A 17197-nucleotide genomic window follows, 5' to 3' on the forward strand; every position below is an offset into this window, starting at 1 on the left:
CCTTGCTTGGGCCTAGGATGTCACACTGTGGAGGTGAATCAATCAATCTCAATCTCTCTCTCTCTCTCTCTCTCTCTCTCTCTCTCTCTCTCTCTCTCTCTCTCATCAATCTAATTCCACAGCATTTATTAAAAGGATTTACTGCATCCTAGGCTTTGTGCCAGATACCGGGGAATGAAAGTGAGAAAGATGAGCACCTCACCAACTAGAAACTCACACCGGTTCCTAAAGTGTTGCTACGGAGGTACAGACAACGCACTTGGGGACTGAGGGAGCAAGGGGCTGCTTGAGCCCAGAGACGGCATCACAGAGCAGCTGACAAAAACCAGAGCACTTCTAATACACCTGCAGTAACGGGTTAGAAAATGTCGCAGAAAAGATACCAGTTACCGCAGCAACAACGAAACCTGCAACATCCTAGCGATAAATGTAATGGGAAACGTAAGACACATGTGAAGAAAACTTCGACTCTGATGGACACACAAAAAGACTGGAATGAACAGAAAGATATACTTCCCATTTCCCAGATGGGAAAACTCATTATAAAGCTGCCCATTCTGCCCAAATAATCCATAAATTCCATGTGATTCCAATTGAAAAATCCAAACATTTTTCATAGAACTTGACAAGTTGTTTAAAAGCTTATTTTGAAAAGGAAGTGAAAACGGAAAGCCAAAAAAAAAAAAAAATGTTGTGGAAAAAATGAGTTTTTAAAAAACCAAACTGTTACATAAAAGCTGTAATAATTAAAACAATGAAATACTGACATATGACATAGAATCAGACAAGTAATTCAATAGAAATGAGGAAAGGCCCTAATAAACATGAATATATGAGTATTTATAAAGTGCTTAAGGCAGAATTATAAACCTTGTGGGAAATGATAAGTAGACTGGACATAATAGGCCTTCTATTTGGGAAAAATTTAATCCCTATCTTACACTATACGTAAAATAACTCCCAGCTTAGAGTTCTACATATCTAAAATAAAACTATAAAGTGAAAACCTTGGGTGCCAAAATATTGATGAATTCCAATTGCATAAAAATCAAATTTCCACATGACAGACACAATAAAAGAAAAATGAGAGGCCACAATTTTTTCAAAATAGAAGAGAGGTTAATACTGATAATATATGAGAATTGTATGAACCATTAAAATTCAATCTAATGAAAAGTGGGTAATATATATAATATGTGATACATAGAATAAATGCAAAAATGGTTAACCGTTAAAACATCCTCAAAATTCACTAATAAAATAAAATAATAGGAGATATCCTTTTCACTACCAAATTGGCAAAAATTAAAAACTGGTCATTCTTCATGGAGGTTAGGTGGGACAATAAATTAAATCGATATAATCAGATTACCGTTTGGGGGGGTAATTTGGTAATGTCAATGGAAATTCCATTTGGATGATTTTGTCCTACACAAATATTTAAACAAATAGCCAAAACATTTTATAAACTACCATATCATTTATAATTGCAAAATGCGGAAACTGAAAATGTCCATCAACAGGAAACAAATGACAATAAACCTATAAAATGAAAGACTCCATAGCCATTTACAAGGCCAAGATGGACGTGCTGGCATGGAAAGATGTCCTCCGCATATTAATGAGCAGGAAAAAGAACACCAAACCTGAAAAGTATGGTACGAACACATTTGTGTGGGAAAGATAGTGAGTTCATGTACTCACTTTCAAGTCTGTAAAGATATGTACAAATTGTTCACGGAGAGTACACTGGGATGGAGAAGAAAGACGGATTTTCAGTTTCCAATTTATGTACGTTTATATTGTTTGATTTCTTTAAATGGGCAAGTATTACTTTTATTTAAAGTCCAAAACTTTCTTTCCCATTTTGGAAAATAAAAAAAGAATATTGCGATTGGTTTCTAAGTTGAACTCAAAATCCATCCCTTCTCTCTCCCTGCTGCCCCATACCCTCCCCCTGGCCTTTGCTGCTCTTTATGGAGTCAAGATAAAGGGTAAGAAGATAAAGGGTAAAAATATCTACCTCCCAGCGCTGCACATCCTCCCTTGAGTGTGACCCCTGAGTCAAGTCACTTCTCTGCTGGCTCAAACACGTTCAGGATGGGGTGCAGAGGGTTCCCCCCACACTCACCAGGTCCTGCTGGACCAGAGAGGGGAGGCTTGCCTTCCTAACTGGGATTGTTGGTGCCCTACACCCTGAGTGTGGGGGTGGGGAGGTGCAGAAATGGATTTTCAGGGGAGCCCGGGAGGCTGCGCCCAAGAGATGCTCCTGTTTTCCCTGGCGCTGTGAGTCCTCTCTCCGCTCCATCCTAGGACACTGTTCCCAGGTTCAGGGACACCGACTGGGCCATATCTTCTGGAGATGCACGAAAGAGGCAGGAAGGAGGAACTGAACCTGCAGCCTAGGCCAGCTCAGCTAGGCCATGAGCTCCGTGCCAGATGCCTCTTGCCCGCTTCTCCCTCTCACTGTCCTTGGCTTCTAGCTTCATTTCCTCTGGTGCTAAAGTGTGAGGCTTTTCTAAATACGAGTAAAACTTCCGTTTGGGCTTGGGAGATTCTCTGGTCCTACGTAATAAATTCACACTGATTTTGCTTAGGTTACAAGTTTCCGCAGGTCCTGGCTGCTAAGCTGTTACTAGGCCCCTTACTAGGGGTTTGGGGACAAAGCCCCCCGAGAGGAACCAAGCGTTACACTCTGGCCTTGCATTGTCCCAAGTGCAGGGATTCTCCCTGGGGCTCCAGAAGGGAGGAAGGGGTGTCAGGTTAAAGCAGGACTTGGCATTTGTGCGGTAGGGATGCCATCAGCACCTCCCCAAGAGCTCTAGCACACGTCACGTATCAAACCCTGGACAATGAGGCCACAGGAGAACTTAGACAAAAAGTCGTATTTTTAAATGTGTTTGTGATCAAAGAAGAAAAATTTAGGGGAAATAGTGTTCTAAGGATCCACCTGAGAATCTAGAAAAAGCACATCCCAAAGTGCACCCAAGGAAAACACAATAAACACGAAGCAGAAGTTAACGCTTTAGAAGACAGAACGCACAACTGACAAATCTGTGCACTTTTAGATTACACGAAACCGGCAAAGCTAACCAGAGAAAGGAGAGAAAAGACTAATACACGACATTAGAAAGTGAGAAAGTGAAAAACATCAGACATGAAGAGAATTGAAAAGGAATAACTATAGACACATGAATCTAATAAGTTTGAAAACAGCTTGCTTTCAAGGGAAACACAATTTAACATTTTATACCAGTAGCCACAGGAAAAACAGATCAGAAAGCTGCAAAGACCCATCCCTCAGGAAAGTACCAGGCTCAGATAGGATCACCAGCAGATGTTTTTCAATCCTTATCAAATAAAATTATTACGTAAACTGTATTATTTAAACTGCCCCAAAGTACAAAGAATCAAAGCTTCACCATCATTATATGAAGTTCCTATGACTCTAATACCAACACCTGGCAATGAAAACACAAAAGGGAAATTATAGGTCAATCTCACTAACAAATATAGATGCAAAACTTCCACATTAATAGTTCAAATTAAACGGCATGTTAAAAAAAAACCCAGCCCTAGCCTGTTTGGCTCAGTGGCTAGAGCGTAGACCTGCAGACTAAAGGGTCCTGGGTTTGATTCCCGTTGAGGGCACATGCCCAGGTTGCGGCTGGATCCCCAGTTGGGGGCGTGCAGGAGACAGCCAATCAATGATTTTCTTTTTTTAAGTATATATTTTTATTGATTTTTTACAGAGAGAAAGGGAAAGAGATAGAGAGTTAGAAACATCGATGAGAGAGAAACATTGATCAGCTACCTCCTGCACACCTCCCACTGGAGATGTGCCCGCAACCAAGGTGCATGCCCTTGACCGGAATCGAAACTGGGACCTTTCAGTGCGCAGGCCGACGCTCTATCCACTGAGCCAAACGGTTATGGTTAATCAATGATTTTCTCTCATCAATGATATTTCTATCTCTCTCTCCCCCTCTCCCTTCATCTCTAAAATCAATTAAAAAAACACACACCCATTATCAAGGATAATATATTCAAAGATAGTTCAATATTAAGAAGTGCATTAACTCAATTCATCTTAACAAGAGGCAAAGAAAAATATAATTTCATCTTCACACCATGCTGTCATGAGGACTACGGGAGTGAACCATGAAAGCTTTGCGCCCCGCACGTAGTAAGCGCTCCACAAAGCGCATCACAGCTGGTCATGACGTGGGGAAAAGCAGGCTCCCACCCAGCGTGACTCCATTTTTATACACAGCACAGAACAAGTGCACGCACACAGAGTGCCACGTCTGGAGAGGTGCTCTGGGTAATGGTGGTTAACTGGGCTGTGAAACGCTGGGCAAATTCCTCCCCCTCTGTCTATTTCTATTTCCTAATTTTTCCAAAGAACGTGTCCTATCTGTATACTCAAAAGAGAGAACAAAAAGCCAAAAAAAAAAAAAAGAAAGAAAGAAAGAAACAGATGTTTGGATTTAGCCCAGAGGGCTGGCAAGCCTAAAGGCCAAGGTGGAAAAGGAGCTCAAGGTGACGGGGACGAGGGGACACCAGGGAGGGGCTTGCAGGGCTCCTCTGTCCTGCACCCTCCGCCGGTGAAACCTACCCAGCTTCAGGAAACACCCACACACACACGTGCGGGAGGATGTTCCTGGCGGAGGCCACGCTGAAGGCCTGGGGCCCCGCACCAGCACGCATGGCTGTACGAGGCACAGCCAGACCTGACTGCCCGAAGGCCGTGGGAATTCTGGACAATGGGAACGGGGTGAGGGGACTCATTTCTCCACCCAGGAGCTGGTGACACAGGCGTGCTTACTTTGTGAAGACTCGCCCAGCTGTACATGGTGGGTGCTCAGTTTTTTAATAATTAAAAACCGAGAGGAGAACATGGAGTTTCCGTCATGTGCTACAGACTTGCCCTCACATTCTGGTCGGAATAAATCTGAACTCATGGATCGGTCCCATGGAACAGAACATTCAACCCAGTATTGTGTCTGACACATCTCACTGTCTTAATTTCTCCAGACTCTGGATTGATTATCACTAAAATGATCAATGGATGAGAAAAAAATTCCGCGGCAAGCCCAGGATGAGGGCAGTGACTTCTCACCCCTGAAGGCCATTCAAATCACCCGGGGAGCTTCGAAAAATGCTGGGGCCCACGCTCCACTCCGGACCAATTACATCAGACTCTGTGGGGTGTGGGCCTAGGCACTAACATGTTCTTTTTTAAAAAACTCCCAGATGATTTTAATATGCAGTGGGACTGAAAACCACTCAACTAGTTGAACCAGAGGGCCTGGCCACTGGAAACGCTCTCGGCGAGTTGAAGCTTGCGTGGCCCCTGCCCGTCCTGGTGGAGGCTATGGGGTGGGAGCCAGTGTTTAGGGCAGAAGTGCCCTGGCAACCACCCAGTCCTCCTCCACATCTCTCTTCCCCAGACAGAGACCCCGTGGGGGACCCTGCCCTCACTCGGAGGAAGCAGCCTCTGAGAGTGAGGGGGAGGGCTTCCCAGGGGTTGGGCACAGAGCCGAGGGCTCTGGCTCCCAGCGCGTGTTCAGGACCACTTGCCAGTACAACCCCAAGACATACACCACTCCAACCACACAACCCCAGAGCTAAGCCCTAACTACTACCCAGGGTCCAAATGACACCACTGGGAACCCACAGCTAGAAAACAGGAAACCGAGGAGAAATAATAGTGGGAAGACAGCCCACAGGGCGGGGGTCACTCATCAGGTAGGACCTGGCTCGGGGACAAGTGGCCGGGCCAGTGAGGAGGGGGATGCCACACGGCCCACCTGCCCAGAGCTTCCAACACTAATCGCTGGGGTCTCCACGCCACCCCCATCCCGCACCCCCTCTACCTAGCTGTGTGACAGGAACCCACAGGTCTGACTCCCACCGCTGGCTCTCTTGGCCCAGCAGCCCCACAGCATTTGTACACACTTCTAGATGATTCTGACACAAGGAGCCCTTGGCCCACGTCCCACAAAGCAGTGCCCTCAGAGGACGTCTCTGCTCAGCCTAGAGCTTAGCCGAGCTCAAAGCAAGAGGGGAGAGAGTGGGGATGGGCTGAGGCCATGGAGTATCCTAGGATAGAGAGCCCAGAGAGAGAAGAGAGAGGGATCATAGTGCCGGGAAAACGGGGGGCGGGGGGTGGCATCTCTTGGGCACAGCCTCCAACACTCCACTGAAAATCCATTTCTGTGTCCCCTCAGAGCGCAGTGTGTAGGGCAACAGTGAACCCAACTGGGAAGGCAGAGTCTTCCCTCTCTGGGTCCAACAGAGCCTGGTGCACTCAGGGGGCACCCTCTGCACCCCATCCCGAACTTACTCAAGCCAGCAGACAAGTGACTTGGCCCAGGGGTTCCCCCCAGGGAGAAGGTGTGGTAGAGAGGGTCTGTCCGGGACCCGCCTGACCCTCAGCCCGAACCCATCCACGGCGTCCGCCTCTCCCCAGTTCTTCCCTCCTCTGCAGAGTGGCCAGCAGGCTGCAGAGAGGGGCCTTCCTAAGACAGGAAGGCGGACTGGCAGGAACGGGCTCCTTCCATAAACTCTACCGGCTTAACAGGGCTGGGACCCAAGGCGCAGCCTGGGAGGAGGGGGGTGTTGCGGGGGGGGGGGGGGGGGGTATCGATGCTTCAGAGAAAGCAAAGCAGGAGAACACGGCCAACAGCGAGTTAGGAGCTCACTGTCAGGGACAAGTTGCAAACCCTTCCAATGTCTTTGTTTCCCTCCGCAAGCCCATGGGGCTAGGATTACACTGAAAAAATGCTTGGAGGCGGGGTTGAGAAATCCAATTACTTCAGCACCAAGGGCACAAGAGTTCCAGGCCACAGAGGCAACCAGGATTTACGCAGACCCTAATCTTACTTGGGATGTCTGCCTCTTAAGGACTATTTCTGTGGCAAGTCTGTTACCTACCCCTTGCCCCCCCCCCACCCCCACCCCCCAATTCTCCTCTAAGGTGAGGTAGCCGGGGTAGAAGGAAATTAGTGCTTTACTTTTTTTTTTTTTGTCTAATCATTAGCATCTTAAATAAGACCCTGCAGCGGAAAAAACTCCCTTGGGGGCAGGTAAAGTCGGAAGAAGATGCACAAAGGCACACCATCAAAAACACTGCGATGTGGGTCCCGACCGACACCGGGACAGTCTGTGATCAGCCTCAGAGAAAAGGGGCTCTGCCTCCAGATCGCTGGGAGCCACCGCATGGTGAAGGCTCGGCACCTTGCAGGGCCCAAGTCACTCCGCATCTACCGGAGAGCTGGCCTCCCCCTTAACGGTCCCCTGCCTCTAAGTCAGTGGTTCTCAACCTTCCTCATGCCGCGACCCTTTAATACTGTTCCTCATGTCGTGGTGACCCCCAACCATAAAGTTATTTTCGTTGCTACTTCATAACTGTAATTTTGCTACTGTAAACAATGTGTAATTATATATGTGTTTTCCGATGGTCTTAGGCGACCCCTGTGAAAGGGTCGTTCGACCCCCAAAGGGGTCGCGGCCCACAGGTTGAGAACCGCTGCTCTAAGTCATGCCGTTTACACACACACACACACACACACACACACACACACACACACACAGAGTCCTGCCCCTTCAGGGGGCTGCACAGGTTCCGACGCTTCTCCATCATGATCTGAGACTTGCAGAGATGAAAGGGCAAACGGGCACCCTTACCTAAGAAGCTGAGACGCAAGAAACTCTTCTGAGGGACTCAGAGAGCCGCTGGACGGCAAGATCTCTGCTCTTCCAGGTGCTGCTCTGTCCCCAAGATGGACAGGACAGCAGAGAGGGAAAGCCATGCCCAGAAAGGGGTGGAGTGGTGCAAACAGAGACCCTCTGCTCTCCCAGATGTGAGGTTCTAAAGTGATGCCGTGCGGGGCGTGGCCGTAAACTGTGCATCACCAGCCCCACAACACAGACGCGGGAACCAACATGGGCCTTTAAAGCCGGAGCAGCCGCGGGAACCTGCATCGTGGCGCCCGAGCGAGCGCACGGGCCGCCTCCTTCGCCGGCTCACAGACCCGTCTGGGTATCTGCAACATTCTGGAAATTAAGAAAGAAACACCACCACCACCCTGCCACATTTAGTTTGAGAAAAATTACCTCTGGAAGGCAGAGGAAACTGAAGACCAGGGACATGAAGGGACTTCCTCACGACCGATGACAGAACCCAAGTCGCAGATTTGGGAACAGAGAGGAAAAGAAACAGGACAACTGCCCGTTCTTGCCCTCCTCCCTCAGCCGGGGGTCTCCCTCCGTGGTTCCCGCTCCCAGGCGGCCAAGGCTGCGGGGCCGGAGCCGCCCGTGGGTAGGCCATGCTGGGTCCCAGGTGAAAGGCCCAGGCGATATTCCCATCCAGCCTTATCTCAGTCTCGAACCCAACACATCTGACGCCAATGCTTTCTGTTCAAACTGCTGACCCCACTAGTCTAATCTGTAACTGCCAGATCCCAGCCAGAGATGCTAATTTACTGACAACATGGCTGGCATGTTGATTCTTCCCTCAAAGTCCCCTGAGGTCCACTGAGCCAGAGATACAAGCATAGGTACAGAGCCAGGCACAGCTGGGGGCGAGGGTGTGGTCTGCCATGTGCAGGTGCACAGCCCCAAACACGGATCCAAAAGCCTCACTGCATAAAAAACGAAAACTTGCCAATGCTGGTTTGCCCACATAGAGTGATGAGCTTAGGTGACTGAGCCAATGTCTCTTGCTTCTGGTGATACTGCGAAGATCAAATGACAATGATTGCTCTTATTTTCCAGGACCCAGTCCTGTCCCTGGAACATAGTAAATGCTCAGTAAATGTTGAAAGACAAAGGCAGGAGGAAAGGGATAGAAAGTGAATGGGGTCATAGTCCTGGACAGCAGGACAATCTCTAGATTCTAACTGTCTGAGCCGCCCCTGCTCCCTAGCTACCCAAAGGCTTCCTCAACTAACCCGCAAGGACGCCGTCTCCTCCTCAGACGCTGCAACATGCTGGGAACAAAGGGGGAGCCCTCGGCCACCTGCCAGGTGCTCAAGTGCGAGAGGAAGCGAGGCCCGAGAGGTCAGGGTGGGAAAGAGGACTGGAGCGGACTGGGAGACCCAACGCTGAGCCAAACCAAAACCCCTCCCACACTCCCTGCCCCCACCCCCAGCCAGCTGAACAGGCTACAGCCTGGGGGAGGCGGGCGGCGGGGCGGGGGTAGGAATGGGAGGGGACTGGCAAGACCACAAAGACCATTTCTAGCAGAAATGTCCATCTGCAGCTGGAGGGAGCCCAGGGCCAGGCCCCTCCTCAGCGAGCCGGCAGGAGGGCTGCAAGAGCCCTGCGGTGATCCCTGTGGGCACTCGAGTGTGCGGGAAGGCTCTCTTGGGCCCACTCACCTGTCCATCCTGTCAAGTCCTCTCTCCCCCAGGACATTCAAGAGTTACCAGTTCAGTCACCAGGGAGGAGGAGCTGAGCCCTGGGACTCTAACTCCAGTTCTTGTTATCATTCAGGAAGCCCTCTCTCCCTCTCTGTCCTCAAACTCGAAATCCTCTCGTGTCGGCTCGTTTCCCGCCCTAGCCTGACATGCTCACCTGCTGCTGTATCTCCCCAAGTTCACGGCCGCGTGTAAACGCACCTCAGAGATGAAGGGAAGCGCAGGCAAAGTGGGCGAGAAACTGGGAGGAGTCACCCACGGTGTGTGGAAAGTCGAGGCTGGCGGATTCTCAACAAAGGGGCATTTCTGCAGTGGTCAAAAGCAGAGACCAAGGCAGAGATCCTGGGCACGGTCCCAAAATAGTTTCCAGACATCTTCAGCCAACTGAGGATTCCCAGGGGGCAGCGCGTGGGAGCAGCGTGGGAGCCCGCAAGCCGGGCAGCACGGTGCTCTCGGCACTGGGCACTCACTCCTGCCCAGGCTGCCAAGAAGGAGGCGGCAGCAACAGCGTGTGCTCTGGCATGTTCCTCCGCAGATCATGGGTAGACACGGAACACACCAGACAGTACAGTGACAACTTGTGTTTAACAAGCTCAACTCTGCACACCCTACATCATGGATCTTCTTGAAACCCCGGCAGGATACCACTCACAGCGGATGAGCATATTCCCACTGGCTCCTGGATACCGTTCACCCCTGGGACACCCCCGGGACTCCCCCCGCCTGCACCCATCCCATGGGGACAGACTGGGGCACAGGACAAGGGGGGGTCTCACAGCGTCTTGGTCTGATCTCAGAATGAGCTCACGCAGCAGACAGCTTCCTCCACCATGACCTGCTGATGGAAGAGGACCAGCCAAACTGCCGCATCCAGGGGATGTGGGACACCGCACCAAACCGGTCACCCAAGAAAAGTCGGGGGAGGGGGCTCAGCTCCCCGTGCTTGCTGGCAGTGCCCACGGCAGGCCAAGACAACACGGCGATTCTCCGACGACACGGAACTCAACAATAAAAACAAGCACAGACACAACCTCAGAGCTTTGAAAACAGTCAGCTCGGGCTCCACCCTGAGAAGGGGGAAAGACAGATGTATGTGAAGGGCTTGCTCTGGTTTCCCAAGTAGCCCTGCTACATGCCCACAACACTGAGGGTCACGGTGCTAGGCCAGCAGAAGGCAGCAGGGAGAAGCGGAGAGCACACTTGGAAAGAAGAAGAGAAGCCACTGGGAGGCGAGGCGGGAGGGAGGGGGGCCTTCAGGAGTAAACAAACCGGCCAGCAGTCCTTCCTCCCAGCAGAGAGGGAAGCTCCGGCTGAGAGGGCTGAGAGCCACAGAGGAGGGAGGGCGCTGCCCCCTCCCTGAGCCCATCTGTTCTCATCCCCTGACCTGCTTCCCCCAGGGTGGGGGGCAGAACAGGTGCACTCCATGCCCACGGATCCAGTCGGCAGCGCGAGGCCAGGGGAGGAAGTGGAGGTGGAACCCGGGGGTTCTGCTCCGGGGAAGAGCGAGTGGAGTGAGCTCACGGCTTTCTCCTCCCCACCCACAGCATCGCCAGTATCAACCCCCCTCTGCTTGCCTCAGGGCCTCCCACGGTTTGGTCCCAGGTGATCACCCACTTCTCCCAGCCTCTCCAAAGCATGCCCAGCTCCCCGGCGGAGCCAATGCCACCCGGCTCATCTCCTTCCCCCAGAAGCTGCTCCAGAAACAAACTCTTGCCCTCCCCCCAGCACTTCCTTGCCTCAAGTTCCTGGGAAGAAGCCAAGGAGCCACCCTGGCTTCTGATCCACCCGCAGCCTCACCCAGGAGCCCCATCCCACGTGGGGAAGCAGAGCCCCTCCCTGCCAGTGTCCCCACCCAGGCAGCCAGGCAGGCGGCACCTCCACGGAGCTTCCCACAGCTTTCCCAGGAAGCAGGAGGCGGGTTTCCAGGGAGGAGCATCTGGGGACAGAGTGGATCCTCCACCTGCTACCCAAGCAACCAGATCCCCCCAGCTCCCCCAGGCTCCGGGGCCCGAGGGGAAGGTGGGGTTGAGACAGGCAAGAATGGGCGCCCTCCCTCCTTAGAGAAGTCCCATCTGGTCCTGCCCTCACCCACCTGTCCCCCAGCCTCTCGGCTCTGAACTTGAGAGACAGCCGCACGGGGCTGCCACCCGCTTTGTTTTCTCTGCCTGGGGCCAGCGGAGGATACTGCTGAGTAATCCCAAACTCACTGTGGGTCCCCAGCCCCGAAAACAGGGGAAAAGCCCAAGGAAATCTACTGATCCTGGTCCTTGTCAACCCGGGAGGAAGACCTGTGTTTCCTAGTTATAGACCCTGCCCTGTCCCAAATACCTCAGCCCTGACCTTCAGACAGCCACACGGAGAAGCTCCGCGCCCCTTCTCTGCTTCCTACTCACCTGGTAACATTCCCATCTCCGTTCCCCAGACACCGAGCACAGAGTAACAGCAGCCTCCTGCCGGCTTCCCAGTCATGATGTTGCATCAGCCCCCACCCTACCCAAAATATCCTCACCCCCACCACCTCCTCTCTTCTCCAGCCATCTCCATGGTGACAGCAGCATGACTAATGACACCCTATCAGCTTCAGACTCAGGAGCACAATTTTACCCTCCCTCTTACCCCGCCACCCCGCCCAGGGATTTCTGCAGATTGGATGCAAACCAGTGGTGCCAGGGACATTCTCCAGAGAGATTTCCAGGGGCAGGGGCAGGGGTGGATAGCGGGTTGCATGTCTTTAAAAAACAAACAAACAAACAAAAAAACACAGTTCAACAAACCCAATCCCAACTGCACCCAAACCATCCAGCTGAGAAAGCAGAAAGAATCCAAACAAAACCCACACAGGCCTGAGAATTCATTGGCCGCCCACACCCCCGCCACCCCTCCCCCTCGGCGGCTGCTACACACACAGTGGGAGATTAAGGGATCACCCGAGGAGACCCTTTATTTTTATCCTTCCTCTCCTCTCTCTCTCTCTCTCTCTCACACACACACACACACACACACACACACACTCACACACACTCACACACACACACTCACACACACTCACACACACTCACACACACTCACACACACACACTCACACACACACACACACTCACACACTCACACACACACACACTCACACTCACACACACACTCACACACACACACACACACTCACACACACACACACACTCACACACACACACACACACACACTCACACACACACACACAAGGTACCTTGACAGCGGCCGCTTGTCCCCAGGGCCCGGCTCCTTCACCAGCCTTTATTTCCACCTGCAACAGAAGCCAGAAAGACCGATGAGCCAGGCCGGCCGCAGGAGGGACTCCAAGTCCTCCGGCTGCACCCCCGGCACCGCTGCAGGGGAAGCGGAGGGTGGGGGGAAGGCAGCCAAGGGAAGAAAGGACAGCGGGGACCATCTTCCTGCCTCCAGCTGCCGCCCAGACGCGCAGTGGAGGGGCGCAATGGCCTTCCAGTGTGTTTTGTTTTCATTTCTCCTTTTTCCACCCTCCCCAGATCCAGACGGCCACTGCCCCTCCTCCTGCGTCCGGGCTGGCCTGTGCCTCCCCGCCCTGCCCGCTCTACCTCGGCCGGCCTCCTCTGGTGCATGGGCCGGCGGGCCTCCCATTATCCCCGCCGGAGCGGAGCGCACGGAGGGAGGCACTGCAGAGGAGGCGGCGGCCAGCTGCTGGCTCGGCTCCCCGCCCTGCCGCCGGCGGCTGGTGTGGAGGGGCGGCGCGCTCACCAGCCAATCCCGGAGGCCGGCCGGGCTGGGGCAGGGCCGCCGGGGGCTGGACCTGCCCAGCCGGGAGGCGGGGGCACCACCGAGGGAGCCGCGTCCGCTGCGGCCCAGGCCCACTGCCTTTCCCAGGCAGGCCCGGGAGCTCGGGGCACCTCGGGGATCCCCGGGCACCTCGTCTCCTCCCAGCAGGGGACCCCGAAGGGAATACCAGCGGCATCCTCTGCATCTCTAGGGTCAAACGGCGGGCCACGCCTGGGGTCCAGCCGCAGCTGGTGGGACTTCCTCTCCCACCCCTGGGGTCTCCCCCCAGGACGCCGGCCTCACCCAGCGCCAGTGCCGCAAGAGCCTGAGGAGCAACAGCCCCTCGATCTTCAAAGAAAAAAGGGAAGCCTCGACAGTATGAACCTTCACCCCATTTTGCAGATAAAGAAACAGGCAAGCCAAGTGAAGTAACTTACCCAACGCGACAGGGCTAGAAAGCAGCAGAGCTGGGACTCCCTCCGAGCCAGGCGGTCCGGCTTTAAGTACCAGGCTCTTAACCAGACGCTCCGGCTCCCACCTCCGAAAGCAGACTTCTGGAAGCCTACACTGGCTGTGGCTCAAAGCCTCCCCACGCCAGTCTGGTCCCCCCGCCCCCCCCCCGCCATGCAAACACCCACACCTCACCCTAGGATGGCTCATCCCTCTGCCTGATTATACATGCCCCCCTCCATCCAGATAGCCTCCCCATCACCAGCACCACTCCGGGTACTCTCTCCCCTCTCAGAAGGGCCACAGGAAGCACTCCCCACCCACCCACCACCCCCACGCATCAGGGCTTCCCGTCCCTGGGAAAAGGCCGAGGACCCCAAAGCAATGACCTCCAGTTCCCAGGCTCTGAGCCTTTGAAAGCTGCAATGCCCAGGACACGGAAGGGCGGGAGAACAACCGGGCGAGGAGGGCCCCCCCGTACTCCACTCCTGGATTTAATGCCTGGCATCCCTGGGCACGTCCTGCTCTGTCCCCTCCCCTCCCTGTAGCTGAACACCCAGAGCCCCCACCTCCCAAGGAGGGGCCCTCACAGACTCTGGTGCTCACGTGTCGTCTGTGAGGATTCTGTGCAGAAACGCAGCGCATCCCAGCCCGCTGTGGGCGCTGCTAGCTACTCGCGCTCCGTCTCTGGGAGAACTCATTCTGTGCCACTTCTTGTCTCACGGATGAAGAGGCTAAGGTCGGAGAAAAGTGTCTCGGGCTAGTGAGAATGTGTGACAGCTGTTTCAAGCGATGTGCTCCTCTACCAGGTCGACCACAGACGCCCCACTGCTGCCCCTACCGGGTGCCCCATGGGGGTACTCAGCTGGGATAAGCGGTCTTAGGAGAGACAAAAGCTCCCACCTGGTGAGGAGATCCCAGGAGGCACAGGGCCCACACCTTCATCACCCCTGGGGACAAAGGGCAGCACCGCTGGTCTGCTCTCCAGGGCAAGTGACAAGGCAGGGCAAGGAACAGTGTCCTGAGTCATGGTTCAAGATGGGAAAATGGGCTTCTGCACCCCTTAGCTCTTACCTGGGCCGGGCCAAGAGAAGTCCCCCCTTTATCCTGGTCCCCCAAACCCTGGCCCACCTACCCACTCCACACACAGTCTGCGTGCTGCCTGGAGCGTAACAATTAATGCTGTTGCTGCTGCGGCTGCCACAGTTTATCAAGCCCCTGCCATGTACCAGGCTCTGTGCCAACCACGCCAGTAGGAGCATCTCATTTGAATTACTCCACACACAACCTTGTCTCTTATGGGGAGACGGGCTTAGACACAGACGTTGGTGATCTGCCCACAGAGCACCCAGCTGCTGTGTGGTAGGCTAGAATTCCAATCTAGGCCTTTCTCCTCCCACTCCTCTAACCCCCCTCTCTCTGCCAACCCCAGGAAAACGCAACGAGGGATGGGGGTCACTTGAACTCAACCACTTCCCTTTAAGGTATGGGTCTGAGCATCGTATCAGAGACTCTGAGATGCTGCTGCCTGCCTGGGTTCCCCACCCCCTTCCCCCGCGTGGTGCAAGGAGCAAGGCTTCATCTGAAAGTTACCTCCCTCCGCCACTTTTCCAGCTCATCTGGCCTCTGTGAGCATCACCCCCTTCTCCCCGGGCCTTCCCAGAGCAGGCAGGGCCTCTCCCAGCGCACCAATCACAACCAAGTTCAGTTATTTATTTACAAGGCGGTCGTCCCCACGTGGGCGGGGGCCCTTTACTAGGCTCTGCACAGAGCTGGAATGTGCTGAGCAGAGTTTCTAGCAAGAAGGGAGGAAAGGTAGGGGGCTGGGCAAGACAGAGGCCACTCGCCTGGTTGGCTTTCTCTCTGAGGGCCCCAAGAATCAGAGGGACACCTCCTCTCCTGGGAGGGCAGGACCTGCCACAACTCAACTAGAGCTGAGTCTCAGCCTGTTCAGTCCAGCCCACATCTTCCTCACCAGCCGGCAGGAGCCGCCCACCCCCCATTGCTAACTCAGTCCCACCTCCTGCAGATACCCCAAGAGGAGCCCATGGGCCCTGAGGAGTCCACCTGCTCCCATCTCTGCCCCACCCTGGCCTCTGGCCTTTTCTGAGGCATCTGGAATGCCAGGACTCCAGCAAAGTCACTCTCCACGGCCAACCTGTCCCATCTCTATCGGCCCGCTTTCCTCATTTGCAGCTTCACAGTGACTGGCCCAGAGGTACTTGGGACCCTTTTGTATGGTGTCCCCGTACACCTTCCATCATGACCTCTACTCCCCACTGCACCCCCAGCAGGAGGAATGGGGCCACAGTCCTCATCACCAGGGAGAGGTGAATAAATTCACTCACTCTGAGAACACACAAAATTCCCCCACAGTGAGAACCTCAGGAACACGGATCACCACAGGCCAGAACCACACAGATATAGAAAGACTAGGGAGTGGGAACACCTTCAGACATAGACCAAGTACCAAACCCACACCAGGCCCCATCCTTGGAGCAAACTGAACCATATCTTATTTAACCCTCAAAGCAAACCAATGAGACCGGAATTATTCATGCCCATTCTAGAGATGGAGAAATGGAGATACAGAGAGGCGAAGCACCTTGCCCAAATTCTCACAGCTAGGACAGGACTAAGCAGGGCTCCGGATACCCCTCGTTCGTAGCTGTACAGTCAGTGCTGCTCTGTGTAGCCCTATGATTATCATATCAACCTACCTCTTCCAGGGGCAGTGGGTAGACAGACTTCTCCTCCCAGGCCATGGCTGTGTCCTGAATGAGGTCACTCCCCACAAAGCTTCATTTCAAAGCTCAGTTCAAGCCCACTTCCTCCAGGAAGCCTTCTCAGGTTACTATGGTGCTCCGCCAGCCGACAGCACTTCTAATGTTTCTCATCTGACACTCGGCACTGCTATTTGTCTCTCTGCGTGCCCTGCCTCTCCCACCAGAAGGGCTGGAGTCGTGCCTCTGCATAGCCCCTGCGGGGTTTTATCCCACATTCCACACACCGGAGGCACGTGGAACTGACTGTGGGGGCAGTCTGTGACCTTCTTCCCTTCCTTCTTCATCACACAAAGGGTCCTGCCAAAGAAACCCAACACCCCCTCCACCTTCAGAGCCTATGTTTAAAGTCCTTGGTGTCCACGCATCCATTTCCACCCAAGTAATTGCAACCCATCACACACATCATCCCCTATATTTGAAACTCTTCATGGTTGTCATGGGAACTGCCTTTGCCTTCATTCACTGATCAGCCTCACAATTAGCTTTGGCAGCGGAAGTCTGTGTCAACAGCAATCTCAGGAGGGAGGATGGAGGAGGGAGGAAGAGGAGGAGGAGGAGGAGGAGGAGAGCTGCAGCGATAGAAGAAAAGGTGCTCCTCCTTGGAGATACAGCAGAACCAGACTGAATCCGGGCACCCAGCAATGTCCACGGGAAAAGAGTCAGAGCCAGCCGACAACTCCGCCTGCACGCGTCACTACCCACAAACAGAACGCTCCGGGGCTGACGGGCTGACAGGTAGCGGTCGCAGCTCTGCCCGAACTCCGCAT

The 17197-nt window shown here is 53.7% G+C and overlaps 1 protein-coding gene across 7 annotated transcripts in view; it reads right to left on the reverse strand.

The window, feature by feature from the left end:
- Positions 1 to 17197, reverse strand: part of TET3 (tet methylcytosine dioxygenase 3) — an 86806-nt gene that overhangs the window by 58538 nt on the left and 11071 nt on the right. For 3 of the 7 annotated variants that reach the window (XM_059659392.1, XM_059659394.1, XM_059659397.1), the window contains one exon: positions 12650 to 12706. The exons of 1 other annotated variant lie outside the window; for it this stretch is intronic. In XM_059659392.1, coding sequence (XP_059515375.1) covers positions 12650 to 12706 — 57 coding nt within the window. Of the gene's footprint in view, positions 1 to 11753; positions 11778 to 11818; positions 11889 to 12649; positions 12707 to 13016; positions 13158 to 17197 lie in introns of those variants that run through there. 3 more of the 7 variants (XM_059659395.1, XM_059659398.1, XM_059659396.1) reach the window with 3 other exon arrangements.

Source organism: Myotis daubentonii, chromosome 12 (assembly GCF_963259705.1).
Source record: "Myotis daubentonii chromosome 12, mMyoDau2.1, whole genome shotgun sequence".
In the NCBI taxonomy this organism is placed as follows: domain Eukaryota; kingdom Metazoa; phylum Chordata; class Mammalia; order Chiroptera; family Vespertilionidae; genus Myotis; species Myotis daubentonii.